The sequence below is a fragment of the Achroia grisella genome, unplaced genomic scaffold (assembly GCF_030625045.1).
Source record: "Achroia grisella isolate CSIRO2021 unplaced genomic scaffold, CSIRO_AGI_Agris_v1 utg402, whole genome shotgun sequence".
Taxonomy (NCBI): Eukaryota; Metazoa; Arthropoda; class Insecta; order Lepidoptera; family Pyralidae; genus Achroia; species Achroia grisella.
The window spans coordinates 4,843,013-4,863,180 of NW_026712841.1; the positions used below are offsets into that span (position 1 = coordinate 4,843,013).

Below are 20,168 nucleotides of genomic sequence, written 5' to 3' on the forward strand. Positions count from 1 at the left end.
GCTCTTTTTTTCGAGGCGGGGGTGTTCAGAGCGCTGTAACTCTAGTTTGACTGAATATTTTTAGCTGAAATTTTATATTTATACTGTCCAAATATGTGTTAATAAATGATAAAAAACTTGAAGCTCTAAATATTTACTGGTCGTAGAAAAAAATCCTAAAATATCCCTAAAAAACAGGCCGTCACATAGGAAGACCCCCTTAACCAGCACTGCGATTGGATATAAGTAATTCTATACTTAATGTCTAATTCCAGTATATAATATAGCTATTTAAATGTATTTCTTAAGCTATGGTTAAGCCTGAAATAGTTTTTGGGTAGTGTCCATGTTAATGTTACCCATTATTGGTAATATATAATTTCCAGTAAGTACTGAATACTACTATTCTAATAAAATCGTTCCAACCTTTATTGGTCCATAAACACAGGTTGTATTTTTTCTGAACTTATTCAAATTATTATTATAATTAATAATTCTTATTACTCCAAGTCCGAAATCTCTTGCTTGAATCGATTACAATAAAACGATTTAGACTAAATACAATTCTTTGTAATCATTAGGAATTTACATTTGCTTCTATATTCACAGGATAAATGAATTTGATTTCTCGGTGAGAAAGAGATACATATATTCATGTTGTAATGCTAGAAAGCCTTAAAAAGCTGTAGTAATCTATATCAGCCCCAAGTAAGAATGAGAGAGATTTAACATGTAAAGGAGATGAAACGAGGTTACAAAACATGTCGTCGTTTTTCAACAACATAGATACGAACATAGGTTCGAGTCGAGTCGAAAATTATGGCGATGTGTGGTTTCTTCCGTTTGTTAATATTTTTTACCTAAATTTGTTGCTATTGTGAAGTTCAAATTGCATAAATGATAAACAGGATTGTCGTGACTCTAACTGAAGAAGATCTAGTATTGCCGTCAGTTGTCATTTAAGAGTTGAAGAGCCTAGTCTATGTGAGGTAACTTGTGGATGTATTTGTATGATTATACCGAAAGTAGGTACGTCGAGTTGGATGCCTGTGTTGAGCTTGGTTTAATGACCGGTTCTCGTATATTCAGTATTATAAATATTTTGCGTTCACTTTACATTGAGATGGAGTATATTTTCATTCATGAAAGGTCACGCTATAAATATCAGGTGTTTTGTCGCAGGTGATGGAAGAAACCACAGTAACCCACATGGAGACAGACGTGTCGTCCACTACTGGAGATGTCCTCGACATGCAGGAAGTGACCGGTTCCGATGGTAATGTCGAGATGGTTGTGATTGTGGAGCAGGTCAATGATGATGTAAGCAATAACTGCCTCAATAACGACGACAGTGAGACCAGCCAGGAAGAAGATATTGGTAACCAAAACAGTATTTCATTTTCTCAAATATCCCCAACTAAGAAGTCACCATACAAAGGTCAGAATTCTCATAGCATAATTGATAAATCAGCTATAAGGCCGGAAGTGATACCAAATCCTGATGTACAACATAACAATAGTCTGGAAATTATTGATTTAGTGCATTCAGAAGAAACAGTAGACTCTTCTTGTAAGACTGATACCCAAATATCTCCTAATAAAGAGTCCCTTAATAAATCATCAAATAAAGAAATACAGAATATTCCAGATAAAGAAATCCAGAGTTCCCCAAATAAAGAAACTCAGAGAATTCCAAACAAAGAAATTCCAAGAACTGTGAATATAGGTATTCAGATAACTTCAAATAAAGAAATCCAGAGAACTCCAAATAAAGAAATTCAGAGAACTCCTAATAAAGAAATTCAGAGGACTCCAAATAAAGACATTCAGAGGACTCCTAATAAAGAAATTCAGAGAACTCCAAATAAAGAAATTCAGAGGACACCAAATAAAGAAATTCAAAGGACACCAAATATAGAAATTCAGAGAACTCCAAATAAAGACATGCAGAGAACTCCAATTAAAGACACTCAGAGAACTCCAAATAAGGAAATTCAGCTATATAAAGAAATAAAGAGATCACCGATTAAGGTAAGCCAAAATACTTCAAATTCTGAGACTGAAATCACCTTAAGTACCACATACCAGAGTTCGCAAAATATGGAAATTGAAATATCTTCTATTAAACGGTCAGAGGCAACACCAGATAAAATTCCAACTGATAAGTTAAATGTACAAAACCCTCCTCAAATACTGTCCATAAAATTACAAGAAGCAATAAGAAGGCCAATTAAAGAAATTTCAGAAAACCTAAAAATTAATGGTAAACATGGGGTGGCAGACACTGGAAACATAGGAAGCAATGGTAATACTGTTCCAATAGAAGTTATGATAGGGAAAGAAAGTTCAAATGATTCCCAGATGGATACAGGCTCTGATATATCAGAGAGGGACCATAATAAAAGTATAAGTAGGGAGCTCAAATCTCTAATAAATTCTGCCAAAGAGTCGAAGATAATTAGTGAATGCACTCAACTTACAAGCAAGACCAGGAAGTCAAGGTCTAATTTAGACACTTCAAATACAAGTCTCAATGCTTCTGTGGAAGCTGACAAAATATTGGTTGTAAGACGAAACAGTAGCAACTCATTGAAGAGCAATTCCAGTGAGAAGTCAGAGAAGATAGCAGTCAAAAGATCCATGAGGTCCCAGAATCCTGAGTTTGCAAACAAGGTAAAATTGTTTCTCAATTCAGTAAAAAAAGCACAAAAATATGCCGATGATATATCTGATGTGGAGATGGAGGAAGTTAAAAGTAAAGAGCAGCAAAATAATGCAGTCACTTATACACCTAAGAGGAAAAGGGCTGATGTTGAAGTAAGTTAATATTTGTAACCTTTTTGTTAACTGTACAGTAAATCTTAAGAAATCAGCAACAATATTACTTAGAATATTGTACTTATGTCTTGTACAGGTATGTAATATAATTTCCCATGCATAAAATTGAGTAAAATTCAGTCTTTGTTATGGATTACTGTAAATTATTAGTAGTCCAAAAACACATTTAGAGCTAGCATTAAAAGTAGGTACATACATCTCATACATACATCAACTGTAAATTTCTTTTCTCAAGTGGGTAGATTGGCTTTTTTAAATATTTTTTACACCATAATGCATGTCAACAATATGTTATTAAAAATGGCGATGACATTTCTCCTGTCAAGTGATAAAAATGTTTTGTGTTCAGGTTTAGTAATTTTTGATTGATATAAATAGTGATTAATTACATTACATTGAAAATAGTATTTAACTTCCTATCTTTCAATATCAGGTTCAAGACAAATCAAACAAGCTCCGGTCAGACTCATACTGTTGGAGATGCCACTGGGCTGTAGAGCAGCCGGTTAATGAGAAAACTCATGTACCAATGGAATGCACAGTCTGTCCAAGATCCTTTCACTATAAGTGCCTGTCTGGTGTGGAGCGAAGTAAAATTGATCCAGAAAAAAGCTGGGTGTGCCCTGAATGTATGGGAGTGCTGCATGCCGAAAGTTCAGAGACCAGGTGAGGGCTTTGCAAGATCTTTTATTAGATTTATATTCTTATATTTAATGGTTATCTATGCCTACTCCATAGATATATATAAAATATATATTCGTGTTTATAGATCTATGTTCAAACAATTATATGTATTTGAATTACTTAGTATCCAAAAGTATAACCTTTGACATATGGTTTAGTAATAACATATCAAATTCAAAACTTTTATTGACTAAACATTTGTCAGAAGTATTTCCGGAAAAAGGTAAACTGATCGGATTTAAATATCAATCATAAAACTCCATATTCACTTCAATTTTAATTATTGATATATTATTTTTGTACACGTTATTTTAATGACCCATTTGAATAACTTTTATTAGACAAAATAATAAGTGAACTAAGTTTATTCGCAACAATTTACTTTCAGATCAGTAGCTATGAAGAAAATATCACTGGGAATGCTACAAGAACTCCTGAAATACGCATTGGAGAGAATGATGGTACTCAATGGGGTAATGTCACCATTTGCTTTCAATAACTGTTAATCTTATAATATATATTTATCCTCCTATCCTATATGTACTTTGTACTATAACTATTCTCTATAAAATAATCAAATTTCTGTTAAAATATATTACATATTTATAAAACATAATTCCATCGAGAATATAAAGGAACTATGTTGACGCAGAAGTTCTGTAACACAGCTCTTTGTCTTCTCTAAATATTCCGTGTTTATTTTATAATCATAAATGAGTAATATAATAGTATCGCAACTGCGAAATATTCATAATACTAAATATTTCTAGCGAATTCCCGATACAAATATATTTTTAGTCACTAGAGAACTGTGATTATTTAGATATCGGCAAATACGAAGACGAACAGATAAACAAAGTACTGCAAAATATGTGTAAATATATATTAAAAAGGAATATAGCGATTATAAATATTTATCTGTACAACTTTTTGCACGCAGGGAATTGGAAGGAAATGCTTATAGATTTTATAGTATGTATTTATGTCTATCATAACATTGTGATTCTGGGTATTTGGTGTATATATTTTTAAGGATAGTAAGGGATGCCTTCTTATACCTTCTGTATCTGCTGGGATAGTCCTGTTTTCGATGTCTCTTCACTCCACATGTATATTATAGCTATTTTTTATAACAGCTAGCTAATATATTTATCTAGCTGTTGTGTGTTTAGTTTACTTACATAAAACAAAGGAAATTAAAAAACGACTAGTTCGATCTTGATAAAATTTATATAGGAAAAAGCGGGACGCGCCAGCTTTCAAATAAAAAAAATATAACCGCTTTATGTTAACAAAAAAGTTAGTTTTGAGAGGTTGTGTAGAGAAAAAAACAGTCGAATTGACAACCTCCTCCTTTATTGAAGTCGGTTGAAACTACTATTATGTATATGATATGACAACCTAACGACGACAATATGTAATAAAATTATGTACAATTTAATTTATAAATAAATTCAATTTTCAGATTCAGATGCTAAAAAGTCTCGACCATCCTATGGTCGAGATTTTCTAGTAACCCTTTATAGTTAAGTATGTATAAGTTTATGTGATATATATTTCATGACCTACTTAGGTATGCATCTAATGCCGTAAAATGGTTAGTATTGAGTACATGTGCCTCTAAACTACATATACTGTAGAGAGTATTACTTCCACAAGACACTGTAACGTAGACTGTAGACTGTCGATCGCATTAAAATGTAAGTGGCATACGGCAATACGGCTTGCTGCAGACCGGCCAGGCTTAGTAAAATGACCTTGTAGTTTATCTGCGTAGCTGCGCGATCCCCGTTCGCGACGCGTGACGCCATTTTCTTTCTCGCTCTATTACTCCCAATCGATATCCAAGCATCGATATACCCGTCTCTCTCTGTACTAATAATAAACACGTCTATGCATGTGTAACAACACCGTTGTAATTGTGTGTATGTACGTTTTTCTTTATACATCTCTGTGTCATGCTTTTCTATTAGCAGACATGTTTATTGTATTTCAAGTGATACCTCACTCAATGCAACGCTCTATTACATTCTATTTATTTATATCTAGCTCCATCCTATGGCACTGCCCATGTGGAATATGCTATCCTACTCCCTTTATTGTAACGTTCTATAGATGATAAAATTGACTATATCTTCAATTATTTTTTTGAGGTTAACTATCACTAACAATCATAAAAAATCGAATCTTTCGACTTTATAATATTAGCAGTGATAATTTTAGAACACAAATACTTTCAATACCTACTCGTTACGATGTCCATCTTTGTGATAATAAATGAATTTTATGTACACTATCAGAATAATATTATAATGATACAGACTGGTAAATATGTAGTAGTAATATATCGGTGTACCTACTGTATGGGTCTCAAACTGATGAAAACATGTAATTTTGTATTATTTTATAATTAAATAACAATTACAGGTAGGACAATGTGTTGTATAAAATACCGTAACACTTAAAAAGTATTAAATTAAAAACATATGGAATACATTAAAGAGTTCCCGGCGGTGGGTTGCCAACAATTGTCGTCATAACACACTCCCATTTTAAATATAACATAAATCCTATCCTATAATACTAATCACTTTTTTATGTCTGTAAATGTGTAGATAATAATTCTTTAAACTTTGCTGGCAACATTGTTATTTAACAACATATCAAAGTCATATTCATATAAGATATTTTTACCATTTATGTACGGTAAATTATCCCATCCTCGTCGCCATTTTGTAAAATACGTATATCTATATCATTTATTTTATTAGAATTAATAATTTGTGACATATGTCAATAGAAAATTCATATCAAATATTTTAACTAACGACTGGCCAGTATATGACAAACTGTGTAATATCAACTTAATTAAATGTTATGAAATCATTCGTATACATACACTATAATGATTTGATTGTCCACAATAGCCGGAGTTAAACTACTGCCAACTGAATGATTGACGGTTCGCCCCCTACATAAGCGTCTCTGGTATTAATTTTGTTTGATTTACATAATTCTCTTCGATGATACATATTGGACACAGTTATCTAGATACTCCAAGACAATCGTATCGGCAATACTTGTAATTAATTAAGGCAGTAAGACAAATTAAATATTGTCTATTAAGCACTACACAAATCGTGTCACATCACCTTACAATTTTCTATTATTATTTAGTATATATTTGACGACCTCGGTGGTCTAACACACGCGGTTTAACACACTTTACTTCCGATGGTCGCTGGTTCCATTCCCCTCACTGTGCAAACAAAAAACGGGGTTATCTGGGTGTTTTCTAAGTATATTATGGGTATATTTTTTAAATGACTAAGCCACGAAGATATGAACTAAGCTTCGTGGCTTAGTCGTTTAATAACCTGAATTACACCCATGAGGTTGTGACTTCAAATCTGGCCGACACCAACAAAAAAACGTTGTGGTAATTTATATTTCGACTAACTTTCCGCTGAAGAAAACACGAACCAAATCGAAAAACGCGCGGTTGTGGAGTCACGGATGCGTTCAAATTATATAGATTGAAATGTGGGCAAGTCAAGTGTTGCGTTCACCACAACATTGACAATGCCCCAGGTCCATGGGAAATGTACTTAAATGTTCATTCGTGAGTTCAAGGATTTTAAAGTTGTTATTAATCTAGGTATGCATATATCAAATAATCGGATAAAGGCGGGGAAAGAAGATTGTTACGTGGACTAATATCCCCATTGCTAATAATATACCATGACATGTTGACCTTCACGCGTTTCCCTCCCGAAACCATCGTGATAAACTCGTGGTGAATTTGTCACTGATGGGGATAATTGACCTGACCTCATGCTCATTTTGTCATTCTCCACTGGTGCCTCGCCAGCGTAAACTGTTAGCACAGGCGGGTGAACCATTCCATTATCATCTATAAAAAAAATAATAGATTAACAGATTGTATAATTTTACCCGATTTCCCGTGACACATGCCTCGGAATAGTAGTAATATCATTATTTTTTTTATTTGAACATAATTTTGATTAATCCTGTATATGTTTGTCGAACAGGTGGAGCCATTCATGCAGCCAGTAGATCGGACGGCATTCACTGACTACGACAAGTACGTAGTACATCCAATGGATCTGACACTAATGAAGCAAAACATCGAACTGGGCAGATACGGCAGCACGGAGGCCTTCTTAGCAGACGCGCAATGGATACTACACAACAGCATTATATTCAATACATGTAAGTCTCTTTAGTATGTCATTGTTAATTGTGGTTGACTTAAACTTACCTATAGGTTGATTAATGTAGGAAGCAACAAAGGAATATATTAATCATAGTATTTGGCGTACCATTGTCTCTTAGAGACAGATGTGATATTTATTTCAACACATTCTTTTTACTTTATTGTATGCAGTTGCGCGCGCACACACAGACATATCTTCCTGCGATTACACTTATTTATAAATTATAAATTATCGTTTGCAGTGCAGTCAAAATTGACTGGTGGTGCCCGCGGTCTGGTTCGCTCCTGCCGCGCCGAGATGGGCGAGATCGAAGCGTGCCCGGAGTGCTACGCCGCCGCACATGCTCGCCGCCCCACGTGGTTCACAGACGTCTGCTCTACGCCACATGTGTTACTCTGGGCGAAGCTTAAAGGTCTGTCTCCATCCGTGACGATCAGATTAAAGTCGTATCCGTCAGACGGGAGTTTGCCTTCAGCCGCTCCATAAGTCCTTCCGCGGGTTTACAGTGCCATCTGCACTCGCCTCCCATCGTCCGGCGAAGCTGTAAAGGCCACCTACGGCCAACAGCATTCGAGTAGTAAAAAAATCCCGGGACAGTAATATTACGCGTAAAGATTTTTACTTTTTACAAAGCATTATTCTCAGTCAATTCATAACAGGTTTCCCGTACTGGCCAGCGAAAGGTATGTCGGTTAGTAACGCGGGTATGGTTGACGTGAGATTCTTTGGTGCACACGACCGCGCCTGGGTACCAGCCAAGGACTGCTACCTGTACTCCGAAAAAGACCCCAACAACTTTCGCACAAAGAGACAAGATATTCTGGATAGTATGCAGGTATTATGCACTATTATTTTACTCGAAATGTCTAATATTTCGCTTTCTTACTAACTTACACTATTATAAAATATGTTTGCATCATTAATTTCGCGAAATCATTCATTTATGTGAAATGTAAATTAGATTTTACGGCTGAATTATGGCATCATTCATCATCCGATTTTATGGAAATGGACAGTTTTCATTTAGATCGACATTTCTAAAAATACATATTAGGATAGCAAAAATAAATGCTACATTTGAATTAAAATGCCAGATTTTTCTAAATCATAAAGTGATTTTAATACAGAAATTTGTATTTTTTATTGCAGGAAGCGGAACAACATATACGGAATATATCACGAAAATACGGGAAATTCGTGTATCCACCATTTAAAACGCAGTTCGAACCATTAAAACTAAATGAACAGCTCAAAATAATGGTCAGTAACAATTAATGAATAACATTATTTGAACTTATATCTATAATTTGCAATAGTAATGTTTGACTTAAGACACGAACTGCAGTGTTGTACCTTTCTAATATTACTTGATACAAGCCGAGTTTCTTGTCAGTTCTTCTCAGCTCAAAAGCACTCTGAAGTAATCGTACATTTGACATATCGTAACAATCTATAATAGACCTACATGATTAAAATTAATTTGATTTTGATCTTTGAAATAAAATCAATTCGACATAAGTGAGACTTAAGTGGGTAAGACCAGAATGAGACATCACAGATAACTTTATACAGTCTACCTATCTGTCCTTACTTTGTTTTTTATTGTGTATAACTAAATATTTTTCGTGGAAGATCATTGAATAATTCTCCTGCCTGTGCTCGTGGTATTTATTGGCAGGGCACCAGTGTAAAATTATAAGATTTTAAAATTAGGTCAAATGATCAATCATTTTCGAATAATTTTATATTGGCATAATCCTCACCTAACTGAACTATTATTAAATACTTATACTCGTACATTATTTTCAGATACCGTCTTTTGAAGGTGAAATACGTACGCCTATAAAAGAGAAGAGGTTGTCGAACAGCTCATCACCATTGGTAAAAGATAAAAGCAGATCACACCATAAAAGTTTCAAGTACTCCGCCCATGAAGGGTGAGTATTTTGTCTAATTTCAAAGAACTACATTATTTTTTGAAATTAGACAATTACAATAACATTAGTTGTGCTTGGATCAACTGTTTTTTTTGTTTGTGTATATGCTAAATGGCATAACTATGCTGTGTATAATTACTAATGGTGTAAAATAAAGTTTTATAAAATTAATGTCATTGTAAATTGTTAGGTTTTACTTCATTTGGCTCTAAATTATCTTAAGTTGCCATGAAGATTAATTATACTGGTAGACAATGCACAGTTTGAATAATAAGGAAAATTTCCCTATAGAAAGAATTAACGAAATGGTTATATATTCTTTATATTTATTGCAAAGTGTAATGTTCTTTTTTAATTTACAGTGATATGAGTGATGGTGAGGAAACAGTACTATCTCGCAAGATGGCTGACGGTGCTGAAATTGCAAGAGTGGATGACGACTTTTCTATTGAGAAGTAAGATTTTGTTACATATTTAGACAAATTTGATTTATTTTATAGTAGGATAAATTTGATTTATTTGTGAAAAAATGTCTAGAATAAGCATCACCTCTATATAGCTATATTTTATGCAAATAACATATGCTTATTTATATTATTTTTTTTATTTACTAATAGAGACACGACAATGGAAGGAGACAAATCTTCGTCTCGAATTAAAGATAAAGAGTCTTCTAGAAAACGACGTCGCTCGAACATGGAAGAGGCTATTATTACTATAATGGATAGTAAAGAGAAAAGGAAACGTTTAAGGAACGAGAATAAAGTTAATTCGCAAGAACCTAGTTGTAGTAGTAATGATATTGAAATGAAGGCGTTACACAACAAAGGTAAAGATACAAACGTAAAGAAAGAAGAAGTAACAAGTTTATTGAAGGTGAAAAGCAGTGAACCTGCAAATATACTTTCAAATAAAAGTGAAATTGATAAAACTGTACTTAAGGTAGCTCCTATTAAAATAATAGCAACACCCAAAGGAAATAGACAGATATTTAAAACAAGTACCCCTAATGATGCGGATGAAGTTGATAAAAGTACTTCTCATAAGCAAAAGTCGAAATCGCATAAAACCTCTCATGATAAAGATAGGAGGAAAAGTAAAGATGAAAAGTCAAGACATGAAAAGCGCAGAAATTCACGGCATAAGAGGTCATTGATCAATGATAGCAATTTAGAAGATAAACATGACAAAAGCGACGAAAACATAATTGACAAAAGTACTGACAGCAAAAATAATAGCATATCAAATAAAAATTTAAGCAGTGTTAGTCTAGTGTCTACTGATAAATCTAATAAGCAAAACGGTGAGAATCTTCAAGATTGTGTGGTATTTGACGATGATACAAGCTTAGCAGTAATAGCTAGGGAAACAAAAAGTAATAGTAATCACATATCGTGTCTTCCTACCATTAGTTGCGTTCGAAGCCTGTCCACTATAGCTCAGAGCAGTAGTACAACAACAACAACTACCACCGCGTCCAACAAAACTCTAGAAGTTACTATCGAACCTACAGAATCAAATATTTTTAGAACAACAAGTACAGAAAACGTCCGAAATATGAAGGAGGCTGCTTCCAAACTAGAAAAGCTTAGAAACAACGCTGATAAACCGGTGGTTGGCCGCGTGGGGGTTCGAGCTTTCGCGCGAATGGCGTCTTCACCAGAGAAGCAACCGAATAAAGACGTCGAAGTAGAAATTAAAGCAGAACCAGTGGATTTAGATGATGCTGATCGGCACAACGAAAAGATGGATTTGATGAACGCGTTCCAGTTACGACCAGTAAATCCACAAGCTCCAAGTTTGCGAGAAGTGAGGATCAATAAGGTGGTAGTGACTCCTGTAACCGCTAAAAAAGTACCCGCGAAAATTACAGAGGTGAAGCCGAGAGCGAAGAAGACGTTTCCGGTGCCGCGGAAGCCTGATGAGAATCGGTCGGAGCTGAATGGCAAGAACTCTATGGTTTATATTCCCATACAGCCGCCGGCTACTCCCGGACCAGCACCCCGTCCGCCGCGTCCTGCAGTACTTCCCTCAAATTCCGTGCCACCACTTCGGGCGAAGACGCAGGTGATCACTAGTATTGGTGAGTAGTTTTTGTTCACGTGATAATTTTACTTAAAAGAAGATTGTAGATTTTATAACTGATGTGCCCTATATAGTCCATATAGGGAACATTTTCGACGGCTTAGCTAGCGGCTAGCAGCAGTTTAGCACACCGCTTTACTTCCTATGGTAACAGGATCGATTCCTAGCACAGTACAAACATTTGTTATATTCAAAGAGCATTTACAAAAAAAAATAGGTATTTATATCAGTTGTCTAGTATCTACATATATACATAATACAAGCTCTGTTTAGCTTGGGATTAGGTAGTGCAGTGTGAGTGGTCCTGACATATTATTATATTATTAATTTATTGAGAACACTAACAGATGTGACAACTTTAGTGCTCTAGTGGTTTGCCGTTCTTCCAATTCGCTTCCTCGCACGGTACAAAACTGTATTCGTGAGTATGATTATTTCTCTCAATCTGGGTGTTTTTTACATATATTAATTGCGCAATTAGGAGGTCGTAATATTTGTTCGTGTTCTCAGTAAATTATGTAAAATTTCCAGCGAACGTGGTGCACACGTCATCATCAGTGATACCAGCGCTGGGCGCGGCCAACCCGAGCCCTCCGCTGTTGCCGCTGGTGTCGGCCGCCGGGCCCAGCGTGCCCACCACCGTGCACACCGTGCCGCTCATCACCTCCGTCAACGGCCAGTGGACCTTCAGTCTACAGCCGATCATGTCCGTGGGCGGTCTCGATGTAAGTATCAATGTCTAAATGACAAAAAGAGAACAAATAAACATTAAATTCAAGGGGATTGTGAGGTATATATACAAAACTATCCCTTGTCAACAAGTACAACTCTGTATTGAAACCAATTTGGTCCTATGGCATTCAACCATGCGGTTCAGCTGTAAACTTCAACATAAGTATAATATAAAAGGCTGAAAATAACATCTTGTAAGAGCTTGTTAATGCCACTTTGTTTGGCAAAAACATCTAACGTTTTGTGCATCGCAATACAAACACAGTAACCGAAGAGATAAATCACTGGTATTCCAAATAGAATAAAAAATTCATCCATGCTCATTAATAATGTTATATGTTTAACACCGTTATAATGTTAGTAATATTGCTGTGTATGTGATTTATATTAATTAGTAATTTTCATATTACAGGGTACACATTCTCCGCCCCTAATAAACGGGTTACCAGAACGTAACTCTGGTACCATAATGCCGCTGTCGGCTGCGGCTGCTCTCGCTGCCGCCTCTAATACCTCGCAGCAGCAGTCTCCTGCGCTGCCCTCGATAACTGCCCCCGCGCCTCAAGTTACCGCATCCACGCCTGCAGTACCCGTCAAAGTCATCACACCCGTCACACCCGCCACACCTGGTACACCTGGAACGGCTTCCACGCAGCTTGCACCCAAGTGCAGCTGCATTACCAATGACGCCTCTGCTAAATCTGGAGAGGTAATGATCATCAGTATAAGTTCATTCATTATGCGCGGCACAGCAGGTAGATTTCATGTACCTGGTAAGAATCGTAACTAATGTTATAGATGCGAAAATGATTTTGTTTGACACGCTTTCACGACTAAACGGCTGAATCGATTACAATGAATTTTTATATAGAGATTGATAAAACAGTGGAAGCGGATATGAATAGGAAAATTGTATGCACCTGCGAACTTATTGTCTACCTTTTTACTCCATTTATGTGTGCATAGACTGACAGGAGAATTATGCGATTAAATCATTATAACATGTTCGTGTATTGAACTGATTATGGTATTGTGTATATTGTTGTATCGACAAATTGAAATAATTTCCAATATTTGAAATTAGTACAATACTAAAATAAATTTTCATTTGTCATTTAGGAAATTAGCTACAAAAATATTACCTCAATTTTCATATTTTGATCACTGGGTTTTCTTACCTCTAAAGTTTTAATGTTGCCTACAGCTCCCTCGGTTGCAACAGCGGCCGGCGTTGATGAATCCGTTGGATACCAACACGCCCGTCGGCCTGGTACCGCCTCCATCTACTGCCGGTCCTGTCACCGCCAAACTCAATCAGAATGCTGTTAAGGTACGAGTTAACATAAGGAATGTAAAATAGACCTAATTGCATTATGTCGAAACGTAATTAATGATAATAACAACAAATATAAGTTTTAAGTAGCGAAGTTTTAAATAATAGTATATGATCTATACTAGTATATGATGAACGTATCAAACTACGCCGTTTAAATATTCCATGATCGTCGGTTCGATCACTACATTGTAATGAAACATTCTATGACTATTTCTGTTTTGATTTGGACGTTTTTATATATGTAATACTAATATTAATATAAAATATGTTTAAGTATGGTCTATCAGTCTGTGTTGTCTTGATGCTGTGCTAGTAGTAGTGCGCGATATAATACTTCTAATTACATTTGCGTGGTCTAGCAGTTTAGCACATCACCTTATTTCCAATGGTCGTCGCGAGTTATATCCTCGGATACTTCCCTTTTCAATAGGTGCCTTGCACAATACTAATATTTGTATTCATGAGTATCATCTTATTGTTTTTATGTGCATTACTATGTATTTACAAAAAAAGTTAAATATGTCTTCTAGTGTATAATAGGACAAGGTACTTGGGCACTAGATGGCGATGTGTTAATTGCCCTGAGATATGCTTATATAATTTGTAAATGTTTCCAGTTGACAGATTTCTTCCGTACACTACTGGAGGATACTTTAGAGAAGGTGGACGACCCATCGTCGCAACTGGCCACCCTACGGATGCAGCTAGAGCGATGCAAGTGGCGGCACCAACAAGAGGTCGACGAGATCAAACACAATCACGGTATATTATTTACTAGCTGACCTCTCGACATCGTATCAATACAATTTCTTTTTGTTTGGAATAAATTAAACAAACATTAGGTGAAATTTATATTATTATTAACATCATGGTAAATCCAACACTTGATATGTCCACATTTCACTGGGTATATTTGAAACCAATATGGCAGGGGGCGAGCCTACTGTTATTTCTTGGATTAATTAACAGTTTGTTATATGTGACTACTTCATCATAGAGTCAGTCAAATATATTGACATTCAAAGTTTTGTAGCGAACAGATTTGAACTCACTACCTTTTGTGTGTAAGTGTGGTAGCAAACCACTAGGTTATGATGTTCTTCGTTGTAATATATTCTATACGTATCTGTATGTATTTGCACAGATTTGACATTGGCTGAGATGCGAGCTTCATTCGAGAGGGAGAAGAAACGGGCAGTGAGCGAAGCTCGCCGCGCTGCGCAGGTTGATCTTGAAGCTGCCGTTAAACTTACCAAGTCGAAGCAATGGTGAGTTGTTAAATATACCATAAAGCTGACCTGCGCAACTTCGTCTGTAACACACGTGACATTATAGTTCTTTCAATTTACATGTTTTTAAATTATAGACTACGTGTTATTCTGATGCATAATCTATATTATTGTGAAGTTTCATCCAACAAACATTCAACCATCTATCCATACTCAGAAAGTTTTGCGTTTAAATAATATCTATATACAAATCCTATTACTGCCGCCAGGTTGCTTGTGTGCTTTATTCGTTTTGAAGATTTACTTATGAAGCTGTAATGACTACTAAACATCCATTCCTCTATGAATTTAATAGTATATTTTTCAATTTGTTCATATCGATTAATATGTATAATCGAGTATATTTGCATGTTGCAAAGGTTGACTGGTATAGAATGCCATTGTAATAAGTACCACATTTACATGTCCATAAAACTTAAATTCCTGTGTGCAGGTGCGTAAACTGCAGCCAAGAGGCACAGTTCTACTGTTGCTGGAACACGTCGTACTGCGACTATCCGTGTCAGCGCGCCCACTGGTCCCAGCACTATGCCGTCTGCGCGCAACAGCGATTGCAGGTAAATTATTGTTGTTATTTATTTTATTTAATCTACTAATAGCCCATATTATAAATATTCGACTAATATATACAAAATACATATGCAATAAATAGTGTCTGTGGTCACAGCGCTGTCGACTGCAATCTGCCACGGTAGCGCTGATACATCCCGTTCGTAGTCCTTCTTCATGAAGGTGAACAGCATGTTAGTGGGACCCAGGTTACAAACGCCTTGAAACTCGCGTTGTGACTCAACTCCAGCTACGTCACTAAATGCCAGATTACTCTTAACCGTAAACCACAATAGACACTATTGATAGATAGTGATAGTATCTTTGGTAAATATATATCAATATAATGTTGTTTATAGAATGAACTACTATACAGGATTCTCAATCTCTCCAAGTTTTTGTATTAAATTTATGTTTTAGTCAACAAGTACAATATTTTTATTACATTGTAATATATCTTCATTTACAAATATTAAATACATTACAGGATGGCATCAACAGCAACGACAAAATAGGAACCCCACCAGAAAGCAGACTACAACCACAACCAGACCTCCCAGTGAGTTATTTAATTTAAATAGTTATTGTCATTAAAATGATTATTTCTAAATATTTAACTTATCAGTGAAGTGCATAATTTTAATATTTGAGAACGGGCAAATAGAGCTGTGTTAGGGATTTACATTAATACACCTTACTGTAAAGCTTTTATTTGTCACCTGATAAAATGAACACTAAATTGTAAGTACATGTTACCACAACACATTAGTGAGACTTCTGAGATTAGTGCGCTGAAATGCTAGGGCAAATATTATAATGTCAATAATAACAGTTTACCTCAAATATCTTTCATTCCTTTCATGAAATAGTACCAATCATGTCATGACTGTTATGATATGGATGAGGTAGTCAGAGACATTGACAATTATAGACATCATTTTGAACACAGAGTATTACTAATATTTTTAAACATCTTTCATTTACAAACAGCAGTATGTTAGATCAATTATGATATATGATTTTTTCTTTTTTACCCAGACCAATACAAACAATCAAGTATTTGTACCGTGCGATAAATCGAACCCGCGACTATCGATTTTATAATACGGAAGTACTACCGAGGCCGTTACATAAATTTACTTTCACTAATCCGTTTTTCACCTATTAAGAAGACGGTGCAATAACAAGACTAGCATATTACATAGCATGGTTATATTGGCGTTACAGAAAGCGGCACCAGAGCTGGCGGCCGCCAGCCCCTTAGCGAGGCTGGCGCCCGACCACAACCAAAAGACTTCCATTATAAGTAAGTATACAAATACACATCGCTTTATTTTATGTTACTGATTCCAGTTAACTTGTTTACCCAATGGTAAACAAGCTGAAAGCCCACCTGACAAATGGTGACCGTTGCCTATACATTACCGTTCCGACATCATGTAATGCTCGTGTTACCACCACCAATCGTTGCCATTGCAGAATACTAAGATTTTATGTCTTCATATCCTGTAATTTTACAGCTATATCTCACCGTTTAATCAAAATACATCCTACGAGATAAGCTGCTTGGCTTGGTGGTTGAAACAATATTAAAACCTATGATACAACAGATTTGTTTTTACCCACGATTTACTCCGTGTGAACTTGATTCAACAAAGCAAATGTAATCAGTTCTTATGCATCTTAGATATATGAGATATATACTGTTGGTATGCCAAAATTCATGACGATTAATCAAATTTGTAAGATAACAAATAACATACATTACACATTTGTAACCTGCAGCGCTTTCACCTCAGGTAAAAATCCTATCTTGTGTGTTAATTACTTATCTACCTGATTACCAAGTTTCATTCTAAACTATCCAGCAGTTTTACTTTACTCACAAATATTTGCGTTTATAATATTAGTAGGAGAGGTCACACGCACAACGGCCCAAATAAGAGGCTAATTGCAGAGACTGGAGTTCAATTTTACATTTTTATTAGTAGGAGATTAATTAGGAATATATAATAATGAATAACGACGGTATATTTGTGACATAAAGATGTCCACTGAAGCAAAGCAAGTATAGAGTTGTCTAAACAACTGATTGAGTAAAATGTATACAGTATATATGAAGAAATGATCTCTATCTAACATAGAGTAGGACTTTAAACCACAATACCAAATGATATTTACTTAAACGTTGAGACGTTTTTCAACATTCACAATCCACAACTAAACACAAGAATGAGTCTTGTGTTTAGTTGTGGATTGTGAATGTTTGTCAATTCAGTAGAGAGCCTGAACTGATGGATTATAGTGTGTTAAAATTCTGTTAAAAATTTGATATGAATATATGCAAAAATAAAGTAATAATATTATATTTATCTATTGTATCTGCAACTGGCAAAAGGCTTGTTTTCCACTATCGTAGTATTAACAAAAGACATTCCATATTAAACAATTTAAAAAAAGGTTTACGTATGACAATGGCAAACGAGTTTGTGATGCTTCAACACACACTGTTGTGGAATAAAATTTCAATAATATTAATATTTTGTATAGTGAGCATGGTCGAGGATACGAGCGGAAACCAGACGATGAAGTGCGTTGGCACTTACAAACCGGCCGCGTCCAGCTCCGCGCCCGCACCTATCCCGCCAGTCACAATTGTAAACAAACAAGTATGTTCATTTTTGATGTGAATATTATTACCTTATATCTCTCATATTGAGCTTTGTTCCCTGTTTCCCATTTAGTAATTCAATGTAAATTCTACTGTAGTATTTCTATATGTAATTAGAGACAGAATTATGTAAGAAAAGAAAATGTAAAAAATAGTTCATGTGATATGTCAAAATAAATACTATTTCAGAATTTCACGTTTAAATACGAGCTATTTATTACCCGCGACTTCGTCTGCTTTTTATGATAAAAGATATATATCGTCCTCAGGATACAGTCTTATCTTTCTGTCAAATTTCTTTGATATCTGTTCAACCATTTAGTCATGATAAAGTAATAAACTGATGTGACACACTTACATTTAAAAATTTTAAAAATGCATTGCAATTTCAATAATAATAATAGTAGTATTTAGTCAATGAATTTGGCAATATTACCTTTTGTTTAGTATGAAACATTAATTTATTTTAGGTAATCGCCGCTGACGATAACAACGCGTCTAAGAAGGTGGTGACCTCAGGCGGTTATCTGATAGTGGGGTCGAACAACAACACCCCTCTGGTGACTGCGGGTCGTCGTTCCCACGCCATCCAATACTTCACGTGAACCGCATGCATACGTATGCACCGAACACGCTGTGATTTTATTCATAACTAACTGTAAACCGCGGTTATATCTGCCCGGATTAGGATTAAAAATATTCTATGTACCATGATAAAGTCCATCTGTGTTTCAAGGTTTGTTCAAATTGATTCGGCTATTTAAATACGATTCTTAAGATCTTATGAAGTGAAAGAAGTATGAAGATATCTTATCTTGTGTATAAGATTTGTCAAGTATCAAGTGTGTTGAAAATCTCTTCCTTTTTCAAAAGTTGTCAGTTCTCTAGTGGGGTCCGTCTGAGAGTTGAATGATGGAATGGCTGACCATCCTATCCTGAGGGTACACACTCTGTCTAAGTAACAGTGGAAGATAACAGTCTGAGGATGAATTAGGTCAATAAGCCACGTCAAAAATTCTTTACAATTTAAGCACTAATGTTTCCAGATATTTATTGTTAGTGTTTCACAAGACGCCAGAATCAACCAATCCATCCTTCCATGTTTAAGGGGTTGCTCAAAACGTAACGTAAATTTGGGTATCCAACAGAGAACTGACAAAGATGACAGGTCGAGTTTAGTAAGGAAGAGCTTATTGGGTCTGACTTACTTGATATATTCATAATAATGCTATTCGTATGTCCATAGTTGACGTTATCAATTATCGTCAGATTAGTCTTTTTAGCGTAAATAGAAATCTCAATGTCTGAATGAATATGGAATCATTTTCACAATGAGATGTATAGACATATTACGACATATTATTTTTATATCTCGAGATATATATGATAGTGAAAACTAGACATATATAAATTATCGATGTATCATTACTGTTTTTTTTTTACAGAACTAAGTATTCTAAAGTTCGGTTTCATGTTGAAGCAGTGCTCTAATAGTGTAATGTTAGATTTTAATGTTGAAGATGAATTAGCATGTAAATATCGTGTCATGACATATTTTTTTAATAGTTTTGCTCATGTTGTATTTTAATAACATAAGTACATGTTAAAGTAGGTTATCGTGATTAATTTCTTTTATTTACTTTTGATCTATTATGTATATGTAAATATTGTACACCTTTTAGTTTAAAAAACATTCAAGAAGTGTATTAGTATGTATTGTAACGTAACAAGCTTCCTGAAATTATGTATAATATTGGCAAAAAGAATTGAATAACAGTGATAGGTTTTAACTACAAAATTTGTTGTCAAGTATCTAATTGTGTAACAAAC

General features: G+C 35.1%; 1 protein-coding gene across 1 annotated transcript; it reads left to right on the top strand.

Annotated features, from left to right (window-relative positions):
- Positions 1 to 807: 807 nt before the first annotated feature.
- Positions 808 to 19,654, top strand: LOC131844285 (MYND-type zinc finger-containing chromatin reader ZMYND8-like). The gene is given in 21 exon segments (XM_059193121.1): positions 808 to 968; positions 1,162 to 2,796; positions 3,251 to 3,483; positions 3,890 to 3,974; positions 7,554 to 7,757; positions 7,986 to 8,151; positions 8,399 to 8,574; positions 8,889 to 8,999; positions 9,549 to 9,676; positions 10,039 to 10,131; positions 10,294 to 11,759; positions 12,293 to 12,486; positions 12,906 to 13,202; positions 13,698 to 13,823; positions 14,447 to 14,591; positions 14,974 to 15,097; positions 15,552 to 15,675; positions 16,155 to 16,226; positions 16,886 to 16,973; positions 18,218 to 18,336; positions 18,809 to 19,654. Coding segments are annotated over 20 exon segments (5,718 nt in total). The 5' UTR covers positions 808 to 968; positions 1,162 to 1,164; the 3' UTR covers positions 18,944 to 19,654.
- The last annotated feature ends 514 nt before the right edge of the window (positions 19,655 to 20,168 follow it).